The following is a 22,070-nucleotide window of genomic DNA, read 5'->3' as shown; positions in this document are numbered from 1 at the left end:
ACTCATTTAAAAGAATATTTGCACTTGTGTTCTTTCAGGAAAAAACTGCAGGAAAGCCTCTAGAGAAACAGTAATTAACTATTTTCTACTACTGTAAACTGCATGTATATTGAATAGGTAAATAAAATTTGGCAATCCAGTGTTCCCTGGTGGCTTAGACAGTAAAGAGTCCGCCTGCAATGTGGGAGACCTGGGTTTGATCCCTGGGTTGGGAGGATCCCCTGGAGGAGGGCATGACAACCCACTCCAGTATTCTTGCCTGGAGAATTCCCACTGACAGAGGAGCCAGGTGGGCTACAGTCCATGGGGTCGAAAAGAGTCAGACACGACTGAGTGACTAAGCACAGCACACAACATTCAAACTAGACTTTTTTTGTCTTAAATTTTTTTCTTTAAATAACTTGAAAATTCTACCTTCTATCCAAAAAGGATCATTAAAAGATGAAAACTGCTTTTAAAACCAAGGGTATTTTTCCTATATAAGTAGCACAAAGCTCATGATCTATTTTGGTATTTCAGTGAATGTGGTTGAATTCTGGGGATGTTGCTTATCACACTGGACATGTTAGGGGCCTCTCCTCTAAAATCTGAATCTGAATATCAGCCAATGGAAAGTTAGACTGGTCTTGGAACTGGGTGTATCTGAAACCCATACAGGGTCCAATTCAGATCTGCTGATGTCCAGGCTAAAAACAGTACCGCAACATGGCTTACATTCAAGTAAAGCAAAGGGAACTCAAGGGCATTACTCTTCATGAAGCAAAGGTAAGCTGACAACACATGGGAGTATTTTATACTTTTTCCAGCAGACTCAGAGAACAACCCACTGATTAATCCCAATCAGTTATGGGAAATGCCCAGCTATCAAGGATTTAAATGACACAGCCTTTATGAACTTAAGAAATCAGATCACTTATTTGATAGAAGGTTAAAGTCTACACTCATGTGCTGTCCTGAACCATATGCAATAGACATATTCTCTAAGTAGCACTGTCAAAACAGAGGCCAGAATGAGCCCAAAGGCACCATGACACAGGGCAGTATGAAAGCATCCATTTGGGCTTTCCCAACTCCTGGTCAGTTATTTAAGTACATACACACTGATTTATCTTAAGTGAAGGTTTTAAAATGGGTATCCCATTTAGCTATGGTGACTAGTCCTTCCTATAACCTAAAATCTGAGACGGCAGGGGCCTTATTTATGAATAATTGCCAAGCTAAAGCAATAATCTCCATTTGTGTATTTCCTACACAATGAAGACTAAAAACAACAGAAGAACAGCACACATTATAATCAAGGGCTTTGTTCAAAGATCAGGACACATACCAATTAGTTAAAGAAAACACACCTTCAGGTGCAAAAATCACTAAGACTGTGAGATTTTTTCTTATTGTAACAACTCTTAGAAAAGATAGCTAAGTAACATGACTTATGAACATTTCCTCTTGTATATTTCTAGCCACGCTATATTTTTAAGTCACATAAGAAAATAATTCCAAATTTGTCTTTTCCCTATTACAGAGTGATTTAAGAAAGTAGCAAACGCTTTATTTAAATATTCTCTTTCATCTTATGTTTTTTCTTTTCTGATATACCAAAGCTATTTTTAAAAGAACTTATAAATTGTAAGCACACAGAAGCAGAAGACAGGACAGAACTATCAAATATGCGGGAATGGTTTGATCTTGTTAAGTAAAAGCATTAAAAGGGGGGACAGAGATTATCTTTTTAAAACAAATAGTGCCAAATCCATACTGTATGCAAAGTATCCAGAATATGTAGCAGGTAATACAGAGTCACAATTTTGTTTTGAGAAACAAAAGAGTATTACTGAAAGTGATAAATTCTTCGATTTCCAGTACCATTTAGAAAAATTTACAATACTAATATATTCACTTCAGTAAATTTTTTCATTCAGATCTAGATCTAAATCATGTTTTACATATCTACAGAAATTTTACATTATTCTTTTAAAGATATTTTAATAGATAAATTACAAAGAAAAGTAATAAATATTTGGTCTCTTTTGTAATAAATGTACAGTTTATCAAATGGATGGTACATATAGTTTTATACACTCTCTATAAAGAAAACTTATAAAAAGCACATAGAAAAATACTTTCCCAACTAATTCAAGTACTAATAAAGAAAATGTTGGATTTATCAATCTAATACATTTATTCCATCAATAACCTATATATTTTCTCAGAGATAAAGAGATCCTTTAACTTTTTTCTCCTTTTAGTTATAACTCACATGACCAAAAGATCAAAAATCACTTTTAATTCTCTCATGACTATGCTTTCTAGATTCCAACATATTAAAAACATGTGCTGCACATTTACATAGATGTGTTTACACGACAGGATTAATATTTTCTAAAAAGCAAAGCACGATTTAACAGAACTTTCCGTGTTGAAAGCCCATTTACCCTCCTGTGAGGCCTGACCGTAAACTGCCATATCCTTTTCCTTCCAGAAAGGATGCTACATGCTAACATTCTACTTAAGCTGCTGGAAAAGTGCTGACAACCAGAGATGCACAGGATACCTTACCTGTGTGAGGTCTGGTCACAGCACTCTCGTACAAGGGGATACCTTCACCTACGTTGTTAAACGCTTTCAGGGTAATCACATAGTGAGAGCTGGGATCTGAAGGAAAGAAACAAGTGGAAACATGTAAAAAACTCTCACTACAGAATTTTTAAAATTCACAGATCACTGTGTATAATCTTAATTATAATAAAGCCAGGTCATAATTTAAAATTTTTTTATGTGGGATTGTTCTGGGTGGGGAAGAATGGAGATGGGAGCATACAGAGTATAGAAAAACTGGCTGGGATCGACTTCCTGTAGTCCCAGGAGCAAGGCAGACTGTTCCTGAATCTTCTCTTGGCTTCAACTCATCAGTGGTTTAGTGAAGTTACTGTATAGTGAAGAGTTTGGATTAAAAAGAATAAATAGGATTTCCATGTGTTGGAAGCCCACAGGTATAGTTTGGACTTAAACAAACCCCATTCTTTCTCAGGAGGAGGCAGCGATTGGAACAGCCAAGCTAGAGAAGTAGGAGAGAACTGTTAACCCAGTTAACCCCTGAAGGTCCTTAACTCTCTGGAATGCCAACCTCATCTAGCTTTCAGACAGACTTCTTGGTTGGAGAAGACATGGCCCAGGATTTCAACTGGCTAAGAAGGTGATCATGTAAAATGCTGCTAGTTAGATTTGGTGAAAAAGAGGGGTATTATACAGTTGGAATAGCATTCATTCTCCTATTGGCTAAGGCAAATCAGGAAGACTCTGCTTTATTACATGCCTGATCCAGGCAAGGTTTAGTACACGTACTTTAAGAGTCTAGTTTCAGAAATGAAGACTGGGGTTCCACTGAAGTGTTGTAGGGTGAGAGTTGACCCACACCACTCACTTCTGGTAAAGCTGGGCAGTTTTTCAAGGTGGCCACACCTCAAGGGCCCTTCATTTCTTCAAAAGCTGCTAGGTGGCCCATTTTCCAGATACCACTGAGCAATATATAAAGGCACCTGGTCTTCCAGTGCGAGAAAGAACCAATGGAATAAATAAGACTTAGTGCTTGACTGGCAGGAAAAGGTGCTGATTTGGGCAACATGGAGGAAGGTGAAGCCATTCATTGAGATTGGGGACAGAAGAATCACAATACACATTTTCTAGAGTTGATTCTAGGGCCTCTTCTAGTCCTACTCTTCACTCTCTCCCAATGCGCTTCCATTCATTTCCTTGGTTGGATTAGCATACATGTGTGATCCAATGCAAATTAGTCCTGACTTTTCTTCTGAGCACCAGACCCGTTCAACTGTCTGTTTGGCATCTCCATCTCTTGGATGTCTCAAATCTCTCTTTCTCTCCCCTTCCTCCGCCCCTTCAGATCTGCTCCAGTTTTCCCTAGAGTTCATAAATGGCATGACTATGCACGCTGTTGTTCAGGTCAGAAACCTGGGAGTCGTTTAGACCTCTCTCCCCCTCCTTCCCGACATAAGTGATCAAGTCTTGTTGGTGTTACTACCTACGTGCCTCCCACCACTCTGCCTCAGCCCCTGTGCTCACGCTTTACTGGCCATCTCTCAGTTCACCGAGCGGTGTGCGCTCTCCTGCTACTGGGCTGTAACCTGTGCGGCTGTCCCCTGTGCTGCGGACACACAGCACTCTTATTTACTCAGACACTGCCTATGCATCTGAAAGGGGCCACCCCAGACTGGATTACCTCTCTAAATACATAGCCTGGAGCACCTCATTTCTCCTCCTCAGCATTCTAAACAATTTAAATTATTTAAAAGTCATATCATATCATCTCTAATAACTGGGATCACATCTGCCTGATTCTCTATTCCTATTGTGCTCTATTTCTAGCACAGTGTCTGGGGTATCTGCTGACAGTGAAAGTTTGCAGAAGATACTAACTTTAATTTTGATTAAATTATGATAGACTATAAGACATTCTATCATGATTTGTGATGTTCCAGTACAGATACCCAGCAAGCAGATGTTTATATAGATTTGAAGCTCAGGAGAGAGCTCCAGTTTGATTAATAAATGAATTCCTATGTGTATTTCTCCACTCCACTGACTTTTCTTTTGTTCAACATTATACGTACCTTAAATCCCATAAATACAGCAAGCTTATTTTACTTTAGGCCAAATCATTTTTTTTCGCTACTTCTCAATGTGCACTTTCTTTACAACTAAAATGTGTCTACTGCCTTCAGCACATGCAGCGTTCCTCCTCAGCTCTTGTTTCCAATCACTATTCTGACTCAGTCTTTCAAGTACAGGTCAAGCTTCTTCCCTGACTGCTCTACTGTGCCTTACCACCTCCTCTTCTGAACACACTTCACACTTCAACGCTTCTCACTGTTTCCCGTGTTTTACTTTTCTTCTCCTATTAGACTGAAAGAGGATTTTCATTTCAGTAGTTTTGTAAAGGAAACAGTAGGAGTGGGTGACCACAGGAGTATTTTTATCCTAGTCTATTCCTTTGCTCTCCTACAACTGCCTTATAAGACTGTTCATGTGGGGAACACTTCCCAGGTTAGCTGTGCTGTTTCTTCTTGAAAGGAAAAAGAAAAAGGCTACTCTGTTTCTGACTAAAGCATTAAATTGCTGCTTATCTTCTACCAGAAAAGATGACCCTAAGTAATTTATTGCTTGTTCTTGTGCTTAGTCGCTCAGCTGTGTCCAACTCTTTGTGACCCCATAGACTGTAGCCCACCAGACTCCTGTTCATGGGGATTCTCCCAGCAAGAACACTGGAGTGGGTAGCCATTTCCTTCTCCAGGGGATCTTCCCAACCCAGGGATCAAACCCAGGTCTCCCGCATTGCAAGTGGATTCTTTACTGTCTAAGTCACAAGGGAAGCCCTAAGTAATTTATTAGATACTTAAAATTGTCCTTAGGAAAGACATTTACAAATAAATTTGAATTAAAAAAAAAGGTCGGTCAGGGAAGATTCTAAATTAAAAGGCAAGCCTTTCAAAGAAAGATCTCAATAATGATATCTAATTTGAAAAAATATGCCTATCTAAATTCATTTTCTATTGTAAAATATTACTGTTTCTCAAAATGTTGGCTATGTAACTCATCTTTGAGGCAATAATTTGTATATAATACAATAAACCCATTTAAAGGTACCTTTTTAGTTTGACGAATATATATACCTGTGTAAGAGTCTACTACTTAGCACTAAACAACAAAAACAAATCATGACGACAACACATATTCCCAACACTCTGAAGAGTTCTCCTATGCCAGTCAACTGCAATCAGTTCACCTCCTCGCTTTCTAGTCAACCACTCATCTTGCTGTGTCACTATAAATAAGGGACACACATTCCGCAATTTCATAAAAATGTATAAACACAGTATGTATTCTCTTGGGTTTTGCTTCTTTTGCTCTGTATAATGTTTAGGAGATCTGTTATGTCGTTGAGTGTACCTGTAACCTATTTCTTTTAATTGCTGACTAGTATTCCATTGTATGGATATAGGACAATTCATCACTTGTTTACCCCCTTTAGATTATTATAAATCAATTATGAACATCTGTGTAGAAATCTTTGTGAAGATATACGTCTTTATTTCTCTTGGGGCAACCCACTCCAGTGTTCTTGCCTGGAGAATCCCAGGGACCGGGGAGCCTGGTGGGCTGCTGTCTAGGGGGTCGCACAGAGTCGGACACGACTGAAGTGACTTAGCAGCAGCAGCAGCAAGTAACTATGAGTGGGAATGTTGGCTTGTATAGTCAACTTTTTCAGAAACCTCCAATCTGTTTCCTAGAGCAGCTGTACCATCAGACGCGCCCACCAGCAAGTATGAGTTCCAGTTCTGCATCCGTGCTGATGTCTGGTATTATCTATGAAATTTTAGCAGTTTTAGAGGTAGTGTAGTGATATTTCACTGTGGCTTTATCTGCATTTCTCTGATAATGAATGAAGAGAATCTTTTCATGGGCTTACTGTCCCCTCATATATCATCTTCTTTGGTATACTGTCCATCCAAATCTTTTTCCTACTTTTTTACTGAACTGTTATCTTCTGAGTTTTTAAAAAAAATTTTTTTAGAACATATTCCAGACTCAAATTCTTTGTCAGATACTTGAATGATGAGTGTTTTCTCCTGGTCTGTGGTTTACCTTTTCATCTCACTGGTATCTTTCCAAGTAGAAGTTTTAAATTTTGATGAAGCCCAATTTACTCATTTTTCATTTTTTTAATTTGTACTTCTTTGCATCCTAAGAGATCCCTGTGTAGCCCAAAGTCACATGGATTTTTTTCTGTATTCTACTAGACAGCATATTAAAAAACAGAGATATAACTTTGCTGACAAAGGTCCATATAGTCAAGTGGGCCTTCAAGAGCATCACAACGAACAAAGCTAGTGGAGGTGATGGAATTCCAATTGAGCTATTTCAAATCCTGAAAGATGTTGCTGTGAAAGTGCTGCACTCAATATACCAGCAAATTTGGAAAACTCAGCAGTGGCCACAGGACTGGAAAAGGTCAGTCTTCATTCCAATCCCAAAGAAAGGCAATGCCAAAGAATGCTCAAACTACCGCACAATTGCACTCATCTCACACGCTAGTAAAGTCATACTCAAAATTCTCCAAGCTAGGCTTCAGCAATATGTGAATTGTGAACTTCCAGATGTTCAAGCAGGTTTTAGAAAAGGCAGAGGCACCAGAGATCAAATTGCCAACATCTGCTGGATCATGGAGAAAGCAAGAGAGTTCCAGAAAAACATCTATTTCTGCTTCATTGACTATGCCAAAGCCTTTGACTGTGTGGATCACAATAAACTGTGGAAAATTCTGAAAGAGATGGGAATACCAGACCATCTGACCTGCCCGTTGAGAAACCTGTATGCAGGTCAGGAAGAAACAGATAGAACTGGACATGGAACAACAGACTGGTTCCAAATAGGAAAAGGAGTACGTCAAGGTTGTATATTGTCACCCTGCTTATTTAACTTATATGCAGAGTACATCATGAGAAACGCTGGGCTGGAAGAAGCACAAGCTGGAATCAAGATTGCCAGGAGAAATATCAATAACCTCAGATATGCAAATGACACCACCCTTATGGCAGAAAGTGAAGAGGAACTCAAAGGCCTCTTGATGAAAGTGAAAGAGGAGAGTGAAAAGGTTGGCTTGAAGCTCAACATTCAGAAAACAAAGATCATGGCATCTGGTCCCATCACTTCATGGGAAATAGATGGGGAAACAGTGGAAACAGTGTCAGACTTTATTATTTTGGGCTCCAAAATCACTGCAGATGCTGATTGCAGCCATGAAATTAAAAGACGCTTACTCCTTGGAAGGAAAGTTATGACCAGCCTAGATAGCATATTAAAAAGCAGAGACATTACTTTGCCAACCAAGGTCCGTGTAGTCAAGGCTATGGTTTTTCCCGTGGTCATGTATGGATGTAAGAGTTGGACTGTGAAGAAAGCTGATCGCCGAAGAATTGATGCTTTTGAACTGTGGTGTTGGAGAAGACTCTTGAGAGTCCCTTGGACTGCAAGGAAATCCAACCAGTCCATTCTAAAGGAGATCAATCCTGGGTGTTCGTTGGAAGGACTTATGCTAAAGCTGAAACTGCAATACTTTGGCCACCTCATGCGATGAGTTGACTCACTGGAAAAGAGTCTGATGCTAGGAGGGATTGGGGGTAGGAGGAGATGGGGACGACAGAGAATGAGATGGCTGGATGGCATCACCGACTCGATGGACATGAGTTTGAGTGAACTCTGGGAGTTGGTGATGGACAGGGAGGTCTGGCGTGCTGTGGTTCATGGGGTCGCAAAGAGTCGGACACGACTAAGCGACTGAACTGAACTGATAGGTTTTCCAGTTGTCATGTGTGGATGTGAGAGTTGGACCATAAAGAAAGCAGAGTGCTGAAGAATTGATGCTTTCAAACTGTGGTGTTGGAGAAGACTCTTGAGAGTCCCTCGGACAGCAAGGAGATCAAGCCAGCCAATCCTAAAGGAAATCAACCCTGAATATTCATTGGAAGGACTGATGTTAAAGCTCCAATACTTTGGCCACCTTATGAGAAGAACCAAGTCATTGGAAAAGACCCTAACGCTGGGAAAGATTGAAGGCAGGAGGAGAAGGGGACGACAGATGACAAGATGGTTGGACGGCATCCCGACTCAATGGGCAAGAGTTTGAGTAAGCTCTGGGAGGTGGTGAAGGACAGGAAAGCCTGATGTGCAGTCCATGGGGTCGCAAAGAGTCAAACACAACCAAGCGACTGAACAACAACAACTAGAAGTTTTATAGTTTATTTATTTAGGTCTGTTTTTGTGTATGGTATAAGGGTCAATAAAGGTTCCTTTTCCTTCTCACTGAGTTATCCAATTATTCACACACCTTTTGTTGAAAAGATCCACTGAATTATCTCAGTGTTTTTGTCAAAAATCAATTGAGCATATATCTATCTCTGAACTCTATTCTGTTCCACTGATCTATAACACTTAACCCCTACACCAACACTACCACAACGTCTCAGTTACTGCAGCTTTATAATAAGTCCTGAAATCACACAGTATTGGTCTTCTAAACGTTATTCTTTTTTAAAAAATGTCTGCTCCTTCACTTTTTTCATGCAAACTTTAGAATAAGTTTATGAATGCCCAGGAAAAAAAGTCTACTGGGATTTTACTTGAGATTGCATTGGAGAGGACTGTCATTACAATATACTGTCCTCTAATAAGGTGGTATCTCCATTTATTTAAGTCTTAATTTTTCTCAGCAATCATTTTCCAGTCTTCAGTGTACAGATTTTCTATACATTCACACACACACACACATAAATTGCTTACTGTTAGTATGTGGAAATACAACTGTTTCTGCATATTGACTTTATAACTTGTGCCCTTTTAAACTCAGTTATAGTTCTAGTAGCATTTTTAATAGATTCCTCAGGACTTCTACCTCAGTAACAATGAGCATGAATAGTGCTCAAATACTGGTTTCCAAATATCATTTTCTATAACGAGGATCAACAGCTGATTCAAAAGCTAGGAAAATACCAGATAAGCCTGAAACATCTTATTGAGTCAAAAAGGAAGAAAGCGCTCAAAGAAAGACAGGAGATGCCAATGGGACAGAGAAACTAGTTATAGAGATTCCCATTGGCCATTCCTTCAGTATGGAAGAGAAGCAAAGCTCTCCTTTATCAAAGAATGCTAATAAATGCAGAAGAAATAATGGAATTAGAAAATCACTACTTGAGAAATACCATAATAATGATACTGAAGATGATAAAACTACTGAGTAAAAGTTTGACAAGAAACCAGATATTTACAAAGACTCAAGGCATTTCCCTACAAGGTACTTTTTAGCTATGAAGGAAAAAAATAATAACTTTATAGAGGAGAAATGTTGAAGATACCATTTAAACCAAGTGGTTAAAGTTAACGTCACTAGCATTAGGCTATCATCTGCCTCCTGATATGCTGACAAGAACACATGCATCTATGCTATTCCTTCCAAAAATGTATAAGCTGAATATAATGATGAAATGTTACACAGGTCTAAATTAAGGGTCATTCTATAAAGTATGAATGTGCTTTTCAAAAATGTCATAGTCACAAAAGAAAAAATCAAGGAGCTGTTCCATATGAAAGAAACTAATGAAACACACTAACTAAATACATGTGATCCTACACCAGAAAACAATGTTTTTCTTTGATTACAAAGGACATTGATGAGACGACTAGCAAAATATAAATGAAGTCTATAGATACTGTCTCACAGTTAATTTGCTGATTTTTATAACTGCACTATGATTATATTAGAAAATGCCCTTATTTTAAGGAAAGGGACATTAAAGCATTAGTGGGTGGAGGGGCATCATTACTCTCACATGGTTCTGAGAGAAAAAAAACAAAACCAGGTACATATAGCAGACAAAACAGGTTTCCCCAATGGCTCAGTGGTAAACAGCATGCCTGCAAGGCAGGAGACACAGGTTCAATTCCAGGGTCAGGAAGATCCCCTGGAGAAGGAAATGGCAACCCACTCCAGTATTCTTTCCTGGAAAACCCCACGGACAGAGGAGCTACAGTGGGCTAAGTCCATAGGGTTGCAAAGATTTAGACACGACTGAGCACACACATTGGGTACACAGAAGATAAAGCATGTATGATAAAATGTTAACCTCTGGGGAACCTGGGTGAAGAATAAACATTGTACTATTTTTGAAAGCTTTCTGTAAAAATAAAATATACAATAAAAAGTTAGAAACAAATCACATATGCAGTTACTTCCTTTACTTAGCATACATACCCAGATTTTCGATGGTGTAATAGCGCTGTTTATAGTCTACTTTTATGGTCTGGGCATGAGGGCTGCCAATGCCATAACCAATGGCATAACCTCTGACCACAATGTTTTGATTTTCTGGAGGTGTCCAGCTTACGACGATGCTAGTGACCAGTGGGCGGACGTGAAGAGAACTAGGCACTTCTGGAACACGAGTTTCTGTGAAGGAGAGAACAGCAAGATGAGATTCAGATCCACCTTCCTTTGTAATATTTCACTGTCGTTGGGGCAAGGACAATTAGGCTTCTGCCAAATTATCTGGGGCTAAGGTCTTTTTTTCCATTATGGCCAAGAATTTTCAAAGAGAATCTGTATGTATAGTGAAGTATGGCCACAGTTTAACTGCAGCCTAACTCAAACAACCTGAAACACAAGACACTGCAGTATTATTATAATTTGGAAGGAAAGACAAAGAGTTCCAAGAGCCTTCCCAATGGAGAAAAATACACTGTCTTTCGATTGCTGCCCATGCCTCTTGGTCCCACAGCTGATTACCTCACTACCAGGTGGAATGAGAAAGGCACAGCTCACTAAATAGAAGCCTGCTGTCAACAGGTGATCAAGTTTCACATGACAGTAATGATATCAGTTATTTACTCCCCAAACTAATATGGTAAGTCAGAAAATATGAAACTTAGAACCACAAATTGATTTAAATAGTGGGAGACTAAGAGGCTTTAAAAGGTAGCAATTTGCAGTATCGTTCACACACATTATCTCAAGGCATAAATTCCCACCTCTATTTAAAAATCAGTAAACAAAGAATTACATTAAGAACCCAGGTCTTTTGCCTTTTAAGTGCAGCACTTGTCGCTGATAAAGGCAACACACACACACTCACATGGAGTCACTGAGTAAACTGGTGAGAAAAAGGGTGAGGTTTCTAGGACTAAGGGAAAGGGAAACTGTAACTAAAACCAAGGCCGGCCTACAGGGTGCAGCCTTAAATTTTAGACCATTCACCTACTTAACGGCCTTGGTAAAAAAGCCAGACTTAAAGCACTTGCACATTTTTACTTGTTCTGGTTCTACTTACAGGGACAGTTCTCAAAAGGCCACTACAATAAATACATTCTAGGAGACTTGCTATATTACAGGAATGACAGCAGTATAATCCACTAAAATTCACAGATTTTAGCTACATACACCCCAAATCTATGCCTTTATAGTTTGACTCATTTGACTTCAGTTAGTACCCAGACTGTTCCAATCCTGCTGATTGTTGCTCTTACCATCTAAGTCACTTTCAAAAGTTTCGGCTGACAGCCAGTCAGTAGCTGGGCCTGTACCATTGACTGTTAGAGCAGCCACTCGGAAATTATATTCAGTTCCCCGATCAAGACCTGCGATGCAAACAATTTTAAAAAAAGGGGATGAAACAAGAGCTTCGGAAAAACAAAAGATTAAAATCTTCCATTAAAGCAAGTATCTCACCCACCATCTTAGTACAAAGCTACTATCCTGGAGGCTCAGTCGGTAAAGTATCTGCCTGCTATGCAGGAGACCCAGGGTCGATCCCTGGGTCAGGAAGATCCCCTGGAGAAGGGAACGGCTACCCACTCCAGTATTCTTGCCTGGAGAATCCCACGGACAGAGGAACCTGTTGGCTACAGTCCATGGGGTCACAAGAGTCAGACATGACTTAGTGACTAAACTACCACCACCACCACTTTCTGATGACATTTCAGTTAAAATTAATACAGAACAAGCAATACATAAATATAGCACAGAGGAGCTCCTATCTCTAGATAGGAAGCCCAACAATCCAAGAGGAAAAGAAAATAAAGCTCCCAGGAGACCTTAGATCTTTTAAAAGAGCTTGAAGGCACCTTAGAAATGAGGGCTTTCCAGGTGGTGCCAGTGGTCAACAACCCGACAGCCAATGCAGGAGACGTAAGAGATGCAAGTTCCATCCCCAGGTTGGGAAGATCCCCTGGAGGAGAGCATGGCAAAATGGGCTTCTTGGTGGATCAGACAGTAAAGAATCTGCCCGCAATCCAGGAGACCTGGGTTTAATCCCTGGGTAGGGAAGATCCCCTTCTTGCCTGGAGAATTCCATGGACAGAGGAGCTTGGCGGGCTACAGTCCATGGAGTCACAAAGAGTCACACGCGACTGAGCGACTAATACTTTCACTTTTTCACTTTATTTTGTTACTAAGGAGGCTAAGACCAAAAACAGGCCAAAGGAATGAGTTACAACAAAGGAACAAAGTCAGCTGGTCTCAGAAGGCACCAAAGACCAGAAAATAATGCAGAGGTGTAACTCCTACCGCTTTACCTCTGTCATAATCACAAAAGAAACATTTTAAGCATCAAATATGGCCTAGAAATCTATTTCTCAACAACCTACTTGCTCAGGAGTATATATAATAAGTTAAAGAGGAATAAACCTTTTTAATATGCAATCTTTTATATTTACTATTAGCTAATGAAGTATACAATATAAGAATGTATCAAAGGTAACAAAGATCTACACGTAAAAGTCTATGAACTGGGGTAACAGTCAATTTGTTTCTTTTTGTGTTAAAATATATATAACATAAAATTTACCATCTAAGCCATTTTTGAGTGTGCAGTTCACTTTCATACATTTCTTAGAGCACTTTGATACCAGATATTGTGAAAGGTCTTATAAAGGTTACGAAAAATTATCCTACACCTCCCATTATTGGAGGAGGTGTAGGATAACAGGATCATTGGCCAGAAACTAGTACAAAAATTCCTGAGAGAGAGCTACTGAGAGAGAGGTTGGCCAGGATGCAGGACGAGCCCTGGCTCAGCTAATGCTGTCACATGGTGTGAGAGGAGAGGAGGGCCTGTTCTCTGCATGCCCATCCTGATTGGTGTTGGTCCACAAGAAAGCAGGCAGCAAGACAGGAAGAGAAACAAGAGTAGCTGGGCCCCAGTCGGTTTACCCCTCTGTCCTCCCTGCACATACTGACAGGGCCAGAGTGGGCCACACAGGCACCTGTAACTGTTAGCAGACAACAGTCTGGACTACTAGCAAACATGGTTCAGTTGAGGCTCTAGAAGAAATCAACCCATCAGGTTATCATTCCCTCTCCTCTGAGGAATTGGGATGTAAGAGTGAGGGCAAGTGGGAGAGAAAGCACACGAGTAGGTGATGTGAGAATAAGTACAGAGGCTGAACTCCTCTCCCTCAAGATGACCTACAAAGCTCGTGGGCTAAAATTAAGGCACTTGATTTCCATTATAAAGATACGACAGAATGTGTTAAGCGCTGTAAGTAGTACAAAAAGAAGAAACAACAGTTACTGGCTAAACCTTAAAAGCCTGTAATTTGTTGTTCAATACAGGATCGTGGGAACCCATACTATTCCTCTAATACTTATCAGCTTCAAGTTAATGCTTCAAAAGAATAACAACCTCCCCTTCTCAGGTTCGATCTCTGGGTTGGGAAGATCCCCTGGAGTAGGAAATGGCACCCTACTCCAGTACTCTTCCCTGGAAAATTCCGTGGGCAGAGGAGCCTGGCAGGCTACAGTCCATGGGGCCGCAAAGAATCAGACACAACTGAGAGGCTAAGTGCACATACACTTTTTGTTCATCATTATATACCCAGTGCCACTGCATGCCAATAAAAGTTCAATAAAGTCTATTAAGTGAATGAATGAATCTAAATATAATTTTAAAATGCAAGAATTTTCTTGATAAACAAAAGGCTATTTTTTATTAAGAAAGTGGTATTTTGTTTATACATCAAATGTTTCACTGAGAAAATGAATAGTCTCCTCAGGGGCAAGGACTGTATCTATTTTTATTTAGTACAAACAAGAACTGTGCCTGGTATATAAGAAGTACCTACTATTAAATATTCAAAATAAAAGCCTCATCTTTGGGAAATGTTATTCTGGAGTATAATCAGACTGACTTTTAAAAACATTCATGACCAATTTTGCAGTAATGCTCCTTTGGTGAGATTTCTTAGCAACACTCCTGCAGTCGTATTTATCTGCTGCAGCTTAGAGCTGCAGGGTTCAAGTGAGGAAATAAGAAAACTGAAAGATACCCTTGAAGACAAACATTCACTTTCTCCTATTTTGAAAGAAGTCAATCCCATCTGTGAGGTGAGGAGTATGGAGAAAACTTGCTGGTTTACTGGAGGACTCTTTTTCACTGTCAATGGCTCTCTCAATTTTTGAAACCCTATACCTATAAAGAAGGGAAGATCCATTATACTTTTTTGCCCAAGATCCTGGTTCTATCAAGAATCTGGCCCCTGGAGACACAGGAAAGTGGCTGATGTCAAGCTTCTCTAATCCTGTCATCTCTAGCCATGAGGGAAGCAACGTAAAGAAAGTTTAGAGTTCCCAAGGGTGATGAAATTAATCCTCAAGGCTTAGATAATAATGCCAAGACCTCTAATTCTCAGGTCTTTTCTACCAGCTCTGCTAGGAAACCCCAAGTTTCTGAGGGGCATCTGTCTCTATTCTTTCTTCACACAGTTCTAACATCCAAAGAGCAAAAATTCTCTTCCAACGCTTCTCATGCAAAGCCAACTTGGTTTTGCAAAGCCAACTCTACTTCCCCTACTTAAAAAAGGAGGAAGAGGATAACTGACTACTATACTAGAGATGGATTAGGGGCCATTTGATTTGTTGCACATAAAGGGAAAACTATACAAAATAGCTACGCCTGACAGAATTTTCTAAAACTTTATCATATCTGGAGCAGCAAGAATGATTATTGCACGGCTGTGGCCATTCACAAATGCTTCAGGCCACAGATACCCAAGTGGTATCAGTGTTAGAAGAAATCATTTTGTAGGCCTCTTCTACCACCTAGACTGAGTAAGATTCTTTACTTATGTAGCTTTGTTTACATTGATAATACATTAAAATAATTTCACCACAGAACAGGCAGAACCTGTAAGAGTGTATTCTACAATTTTTTATCAGGTCAGACGTTGACTGAACTAAAATTCTTTTAAACCATTTTTGATTTGTTTAAGTCAACAGCCCGAAGCAGTCGTTAGACTAGCATTAATTCAAAGTTTGAGAGAGATACCATCTTCAAGCTTTTGCCTACATGCAAAGCAGCTTACCTTCAATCAGCTGTGACAGCTGTGTTCCAGACACCAAGGTCTCAGTGACATCACTCTTTCGGGAAGCCTTTCGGTAGCGAACCTTGTAGCCAGTAATCTGTCCATTTTGTGTGGCTGGAGGAGGTGGCTGCCAGTGAATCACAATACTCTAGGAAACACAAGATTATAGGGAAAGGCAATATATCAAACCTTGGTCCTGTTTTGTGTATTATTACCCTGAATTCAGTGTGTAAGAGAAGGAATACAAAGGCAACAGAATGTTCAGAGTATTGTTACTAAGCTATTTTATAATCACTCAAAGATAGTTTTAAATTTTAAAACCCTCAAAGATGGAATGGGGAGACTGTATTTGTGGGCAGTGCACTCTGGCACCTGATCTATTTTGCTAGAATGAAGACACCAGGCAAAAGTCTCAGGAAAGTTTCTGAAGGAAAACATGAGGCCAGAGGCATGTGGATGAGGAAGTAAACTGGTGTTAGGTTCTCTTCTACCTCTACTGTAAGAAGAGTGAAATTAGATAATTTCTATCTAAAACTTTTCAAAGAGGGGACTGTTAATTATCAGCTGGCTGTTTCTCAAAAGAAAAGGAGTCCCAGATTACTTTTTGAAAGGACTGCCTGTCTCAGTTGTCTATGCAGCCCAGGAGGGACTCTGGGCATCTGAGAGACACACGTGGTCTTCAGGGCACAGTGAACTTGCCCAGGAAAGCTAGCCACAGCAGTGTAACGAGAGGGCGGATGTCTGCCTTTGACTCACTCTGGGCTCACCTCACAGTACTAAGTGGCTCCAGTATCATAAACCGCATCACCAAAGTTCTGGATGTTTAAAGTCTATAAAGCCATGGTTTACATAATAATAGCAGTATACTTGCAGAAAGGCTAAAGTAATTTTGGCATTAGATAAAGGCAGGAAAATTAAACCGAATAAACCAAAGTTGGCATCTAAGTCCAGCTTTAAACAGGCAAGTGTAATATCTATATCACTTTATTTCTCTGCTTGATTATGATTGTTTTGATAGAGAATCTTCCTCTTTATAAGCCCTCCTGAGGCCTAACAGGCTACCAGTAAAAATGAACAAGAGCAATATAAAGTTTTACCTTTGAATTTCTTACTTCTAAAGACAGATTCTGAGGAGCAGCACTGGGAACTGCACAGACCAAAAAAGAAAAAAAAAAGGAAATGAAAAAAAATTTAAATTTCAATTACATCACGTGACTGTTCTTGGCCAGACCTTACACAAATGTACATCTCAAACACTGATCCGCAACCTGAAAGTCTAACCCAGGAGCCAGTGTCCTCATGTTGACGGCAGTATTTGGATAAGGTGTGGCCATATATGAGTCATTTAAAATAATGAGACACATTCACATATACACATCCATGCCCAACTCAGGATATACCTTTGGGAAGTCAGATACTTATTTCAAGGATATGACGCTGACTCTAAACTTTCCTAGAGCCCAATTATATTCTGAACCTTTAATGCATTTTTCTGAATATTCTTGGGAACAGCATATCTTTATTTTGGGGTACATTTTCTGTAAATAAGCCTAATGAATATGGGAAGTGAACCAGCTGGGTAGTATCATTATGTGTCCAAAGTGTGATGTACACAAATCAACAACCTCGGCTTTCTTGTGGGGTTCCTAAACTGGTTTTGAAGGCAGTTTCAAGGAGAGCAAAGAGTTGTTAAACAATGGAAGTCCAGTTAAGTAACCATTTGGCTTCTGAAGGCAACTCTATAGCAGGAAATACTCATTCAGATGTGAGAGGTTTGGGACTATTAGTTACAAAAACAGCTGTATAACTAGTTTGTCACATATCAGAACATAAGACAGGGTATCTCAAAGTTAATTGTACATATGCCTTCCAGTGTCTTCTTTCATAGTAACTATAGAAAGAAAAAAAATTTAAGAAAACCTGATTAGTTTCTTCTCCAACCACAAAACGCTGACTTTAGCTTTTCTCTCCTAATCCACACATGGAAATTTCTCCCTTCCATTCTGACACTTGGTGACCAGACACATAACTCAGCGCCCACTGTGCTGTATTCTTCTGGAGGATAGAGATCTCTCAACCTAGAGATTCAGAGGGTCTGGAGAAGGACTTCTCCATTTGTGTTCTGAAAAAAGTCCATGGATGGTTTCAGTCATCTCCGTTTTAAGAACCTCTGACTCAGCTGCAGAGGCACCAACATAATTGTTGTTGCTGTCTTCTTCTCTTTCATCATCACCACCACCATCACAGCTAAGATCTGCTTCATGCTCCTACATGGCAGGTAGTTTAATCCTTACAACAATCCTACAAAGGAGTTTCTGTTATTATCTCACTTTATAGATGACAAAACTACAGCTGCAGCTCAGGGGAGTTAACTTGCTCACGGTATTTGTTTCAACTGGTATAAGAACCAAGGTTTCTCTTCCTCTGAAGAGCTGCCCTTAAGCAACCACGCTGACATTCAGTTCCTGCAACAGACACGGTAGTCAGCATGCCACCCCACTTGATGCAGTTAAAAGTGGCTCACGGGTAGATTAAAAAACCTATGTTAAACAAAGGCTAACCAAAATATAGTCGGCATTTACTTTTCCCAACTTTTTATCCTGAAAAATGTCAAGTGCAAAGAGTGGCAAGAAGAATACTTTGAACACCATACACTCTTTTCCTGCATTCACCACTTGTTAATATTCTGCCACATATGCTTTATTTCTCTCATTATATTTATACATATTTCTCTATCTACATATTGTTTCTGGAGAGCTGAGAGACAGTTACAGTCATTATGATACTTCACTCCTAAATACTACAGTATGGATCGCCTAAGAAAACTTTCTCCAACAAAATTAAAATACAATGATCACATTAAAATCTAATCAGCACAAAACTATTATCTAATATACCTAATAACATATCTAATTTTTAATTGATACTATACCAACCTAATTATTAAGTAATTATACTGAGAGTGTCTGTCTTTATACTGTTTTTACTCCCAGATTCAGGAATCAAAAATTACACGTTTTATTTTATTCTGTGTTTTACTTTTCTTTAATCCTATAATGACTCCCCTTTTTCGTTTCTTTCATGAGACTAATATTTTCTAAGAATTAGTTTATTTTTTTGCAGAATGTCCACCAATTTGGATGTATGTCTCGTTGTTTCATCACGATCATACTTAAAACATTTTTGGCAGGGATACAGCACAGGTGAAATAGGGGAAGTTATGTCTTTCTTGATGCAATGCATCACATGATGTCAGTCTGCTCCAATGGCGATGTGATGTCTGACCACTTGTTTAAAGGAGTCAAACTACAGCTCTTAACACTTGTTTAGACATTCAGTGTAAAGGCTATAGACATATACACACATTTTTAAGAAAAAGACATTTTTGAAGCATTTGGATTTAGCTGAGTTTCAGGATACAATATATACACTAAGTGCAATGAACTGTTATTTTCTGTTCTACTCTAAAAATATCTTTTAAAAATATGTGGGTCTTGACTACTCAGTTTCCCTGGCAAGCTGTACTTTGAAAACCACTGCTTTAGGTCATCAGTCTAAGCAAATAACAGTGAGATATAAATTGTCACAAAATATTGAGGAGTTAAAAGACCTATCTGGCATGGAAATATAATTGCTATGTAGAGTAAGGCCAACTTTCCAATAGCCTCGGATGATCTCTTCTATGAACAAGCAATAATACTCACTTATACAAAAAAAAATCAACTAAAAGACCTATCTGGCATGGAAATATAACTGCTATGTAGAGTAAGGCCAGCTTTCCAATAGCCTTGGGTGATCTGTTCTATGAACAAGCAATAATACTCACTTATACAAAAAAAAATCTACTAAAAATAAAATACCAAGAAGCTATTCAAGTACCAGGCACTACATGTTCTATGACCTCTCACTGGATTTTTACAGCAACCCAATGAAGCTGGTATTATCTAAATTTCACATGTAAGGAAACATGCTCAGACATGTAAAATGACTTGACTGAAGTCACACTGTCAGAACTGGTATGTGAACCAAATCTTCTTGATATCGAAGCCCATGATCTTATTACTATGCTATCAGGGCCCCCAAGCTCCGGTATTCTGTTCCAGAGGAAGAAAACTCACCATCTGAAAAAGTTCGAACAGCAACGTCTTGTGTGGAGACTCCAGGACCATGTTTATTGTAGGCTACCACTCGGAAACTATACTCTGTGTATTTTTTCAATCCGTTAATGGTGTGGGAGTGACTCGAAACATCAACATCCTTGAGTAAAATAAAACAGATATATACATACATATATGTGTGTATATATATGTGTGTGTATATATAAATATACAACTCAAGCCAAAAGAAATGAAGCAAATAATTAACTAAACAAATTCTATATTTGACATAATGCAGATTTTTATCCCTCTTACAGAACATTATTTCAATAGACAGAGCAAATTTATCATAAACACTGGCAATCTGCTGAGAAATAATAATGTTTAGTGACCTTTGATGGCAAAAATTACAGAATAACCTTGGTACTAAGAAACAGTTTATCAACTCATCATTTCTTATACATATTTTTCCCTCAGGTTTCTAGACAAGCAGGTACTGAGTTTTTGAAATATATTTCAACTCTACTACTCCAATCAATGCATTAAAAAAAAGGCTTCATATTATACCTGTTCTTTATCAGTCCCTTTTTCCATGTAGTACAGTTTATAATTCTGAATTTCCCCATTTCCGGACAACGGTGTTTCCCAGGTGACAGTGATGGAAGTAGGTGAAGTTGCATATGCTCGGATGTTAGGTGCTGGGCCAGGGAGCTGAACTAGAAAGATTTCAAGATGGCAAGATAAAAATAAAATTTATTATACCCCTCAGGACCACTCTCAGCAATAATGGCCCCCTGGCTATGTTTTCAAAACAATAAAAACAATTAAACTAAGAAAACAAGTGATTTGACTCAAGAGGTTTCAGGATAATATATAGTTAAATGATTTCCCTCTTTATGACTCAAAAATAAAAAATTATCTGTGAAATATCTCACATTTATTCAAAGAAAAAAGTGAACACTAAAGAATTCTTCTTGTGGTTTATAAAATCCTATTTTGCAGCAGGACTGCAGCACATATAGGCGGGTATCACAGAAAGGAGCCTTCTCTTGACAGGCCTCGGGGATACAATGAATGATGGACAGAGGCCCTGCCCACAGAGACCTCCAGTCTAGAGGGGAGTCAGACATATAGTTACAAAGAAGTTCGTAAGTGCTGGCAGATTAGGCAACAACTGAAATGAAAATGGAAAGGAGTACTAGTTCTGCTCTGGGTGGGGTGGTTAGGAAAGGGAAGGACTGAAGTGGACTTTTAGGGAGCAGAAAGAATGAGCAGTTTTCTCAGACATCAAGGGAGACACTGTTCTAGTCAATGGGGGTGACAGGTGAGAAGACAGCCGTATATGGTTCAGGCTGAAACAGGGAACAGATACGAGATACAGAATGCTACAAAGGATGACAAGAGCCAGACAAGGCCCTGTTGCGAGTTTGGATTATTTTTGTAGGTGTTAGATAATTACTGAAAAACTATGAGCAGGAATATGACAAGACATGACCAGATCTGCCTTCAGAATGAACATATGAACACATGCACAGAAGAAAAACAGCAAGGGAACAAGACTAGATAAACACTCACTTTAAAAAGAGCCACCAAGTATTCAATGTTTGCTATCAGTCCAGCATTAAGTGCTTTACATGTATTTAAATTATATTTTACTTCATCTTCACACAAACCCCAATGAGACAGATACTGTTATCATCCCTCCTTATGGATGAGGCTGAGAAGTTAAGAACCATTCCCAAATGAAGGAAAAGTTGGTGAGTGGTGGAGACACGAACCAAGCCCTTCCTGGTTCTAAACTGGGGAGCCAGGAGGGTCAGGTAGGGAATTACGACAAGACCCTCTCAAGGAAGCTGTGACTGGAAGACCCCACGAGTGACTGACCGATCGTCTGCCCAGTTCACATCCTTTTTTACTACATTCTTTTTGTCTGACTGTCAGGTTCCAGTCCCAATTTATATACAAATCCTGGGCAGCTGCCGGTGTCTACACTTTGGTGGACATTCTGCATCTGAAAATCACTTCTCTGGTGCCAGCACTTTTGTAACAGAC

The 22,070-nt window shown here is 39.3% G+C and overlaps 1 protein-coding gene across 5 annotated transcripts in view; it reads right to left on the bottom strand.

Moving 5' to 3' along the window:
• Window positions 1-22,070, bottom strand: part of NEO1 (neogenin 1) — a 233,578-nt gene that overhangs the window by 35,633 nt on the left and 175,875 nt on the right. For all 5 annotated transcript variants that reach the window (XM_055437130.2, XM_055437132.2, XM_055437133.2 and 2 more), the window contains 7 exons: window positions 20,586-20,734; window positions 20,040-20,178; window positions 17,019-17,068; window positions 15,922-16,069; window positions 12,088-12,198; window positions 10,820-11,014; window positions 2,557-2,652 (listed from right to left, as the gene is read on the bottom strand). In XM_055437130.2, coding sequence (XP_055293105.2) covers window positions 2,557-2,652; window positions 10,820-11,014; window positions 12,088-12,198; window positions 15,922-16,069; window positions 17,019-17,068; window positions 20,040-20,178; window positions 20,586-20,734 — 888 coding nt within the window. The remainder of the gene's footprint in view (window positions 1-2,556; window positions 2,653-10,819; window positions 11,015-12,087; window positions 12,199-15,921; window positions 16,070-17,018; window positions 17,069-20,039; window positions 20,179-20,585; window positions 20,735-22,070) is intronic.

The sequence above is a fragment of the Moschus berezovskii genome, chromosome 9 (assembly GCF_049115385.1).
Source record: "Moschus berezovskii isolate FMDL1 chromosome 9, NW_MosBer_1.0, whole genome shotgun sequence".
NCBI lineage: Eukaryota > Metazoa > Chordata > Mammalia > Artiodactyla > Moschidae > Moschus > Moschus berezovskii.
The sequence above is the reverse complement of the archived record's forward strand: the minus strand, read 5'-3'. Positions and strand labels throughout refer to the sequence as shown.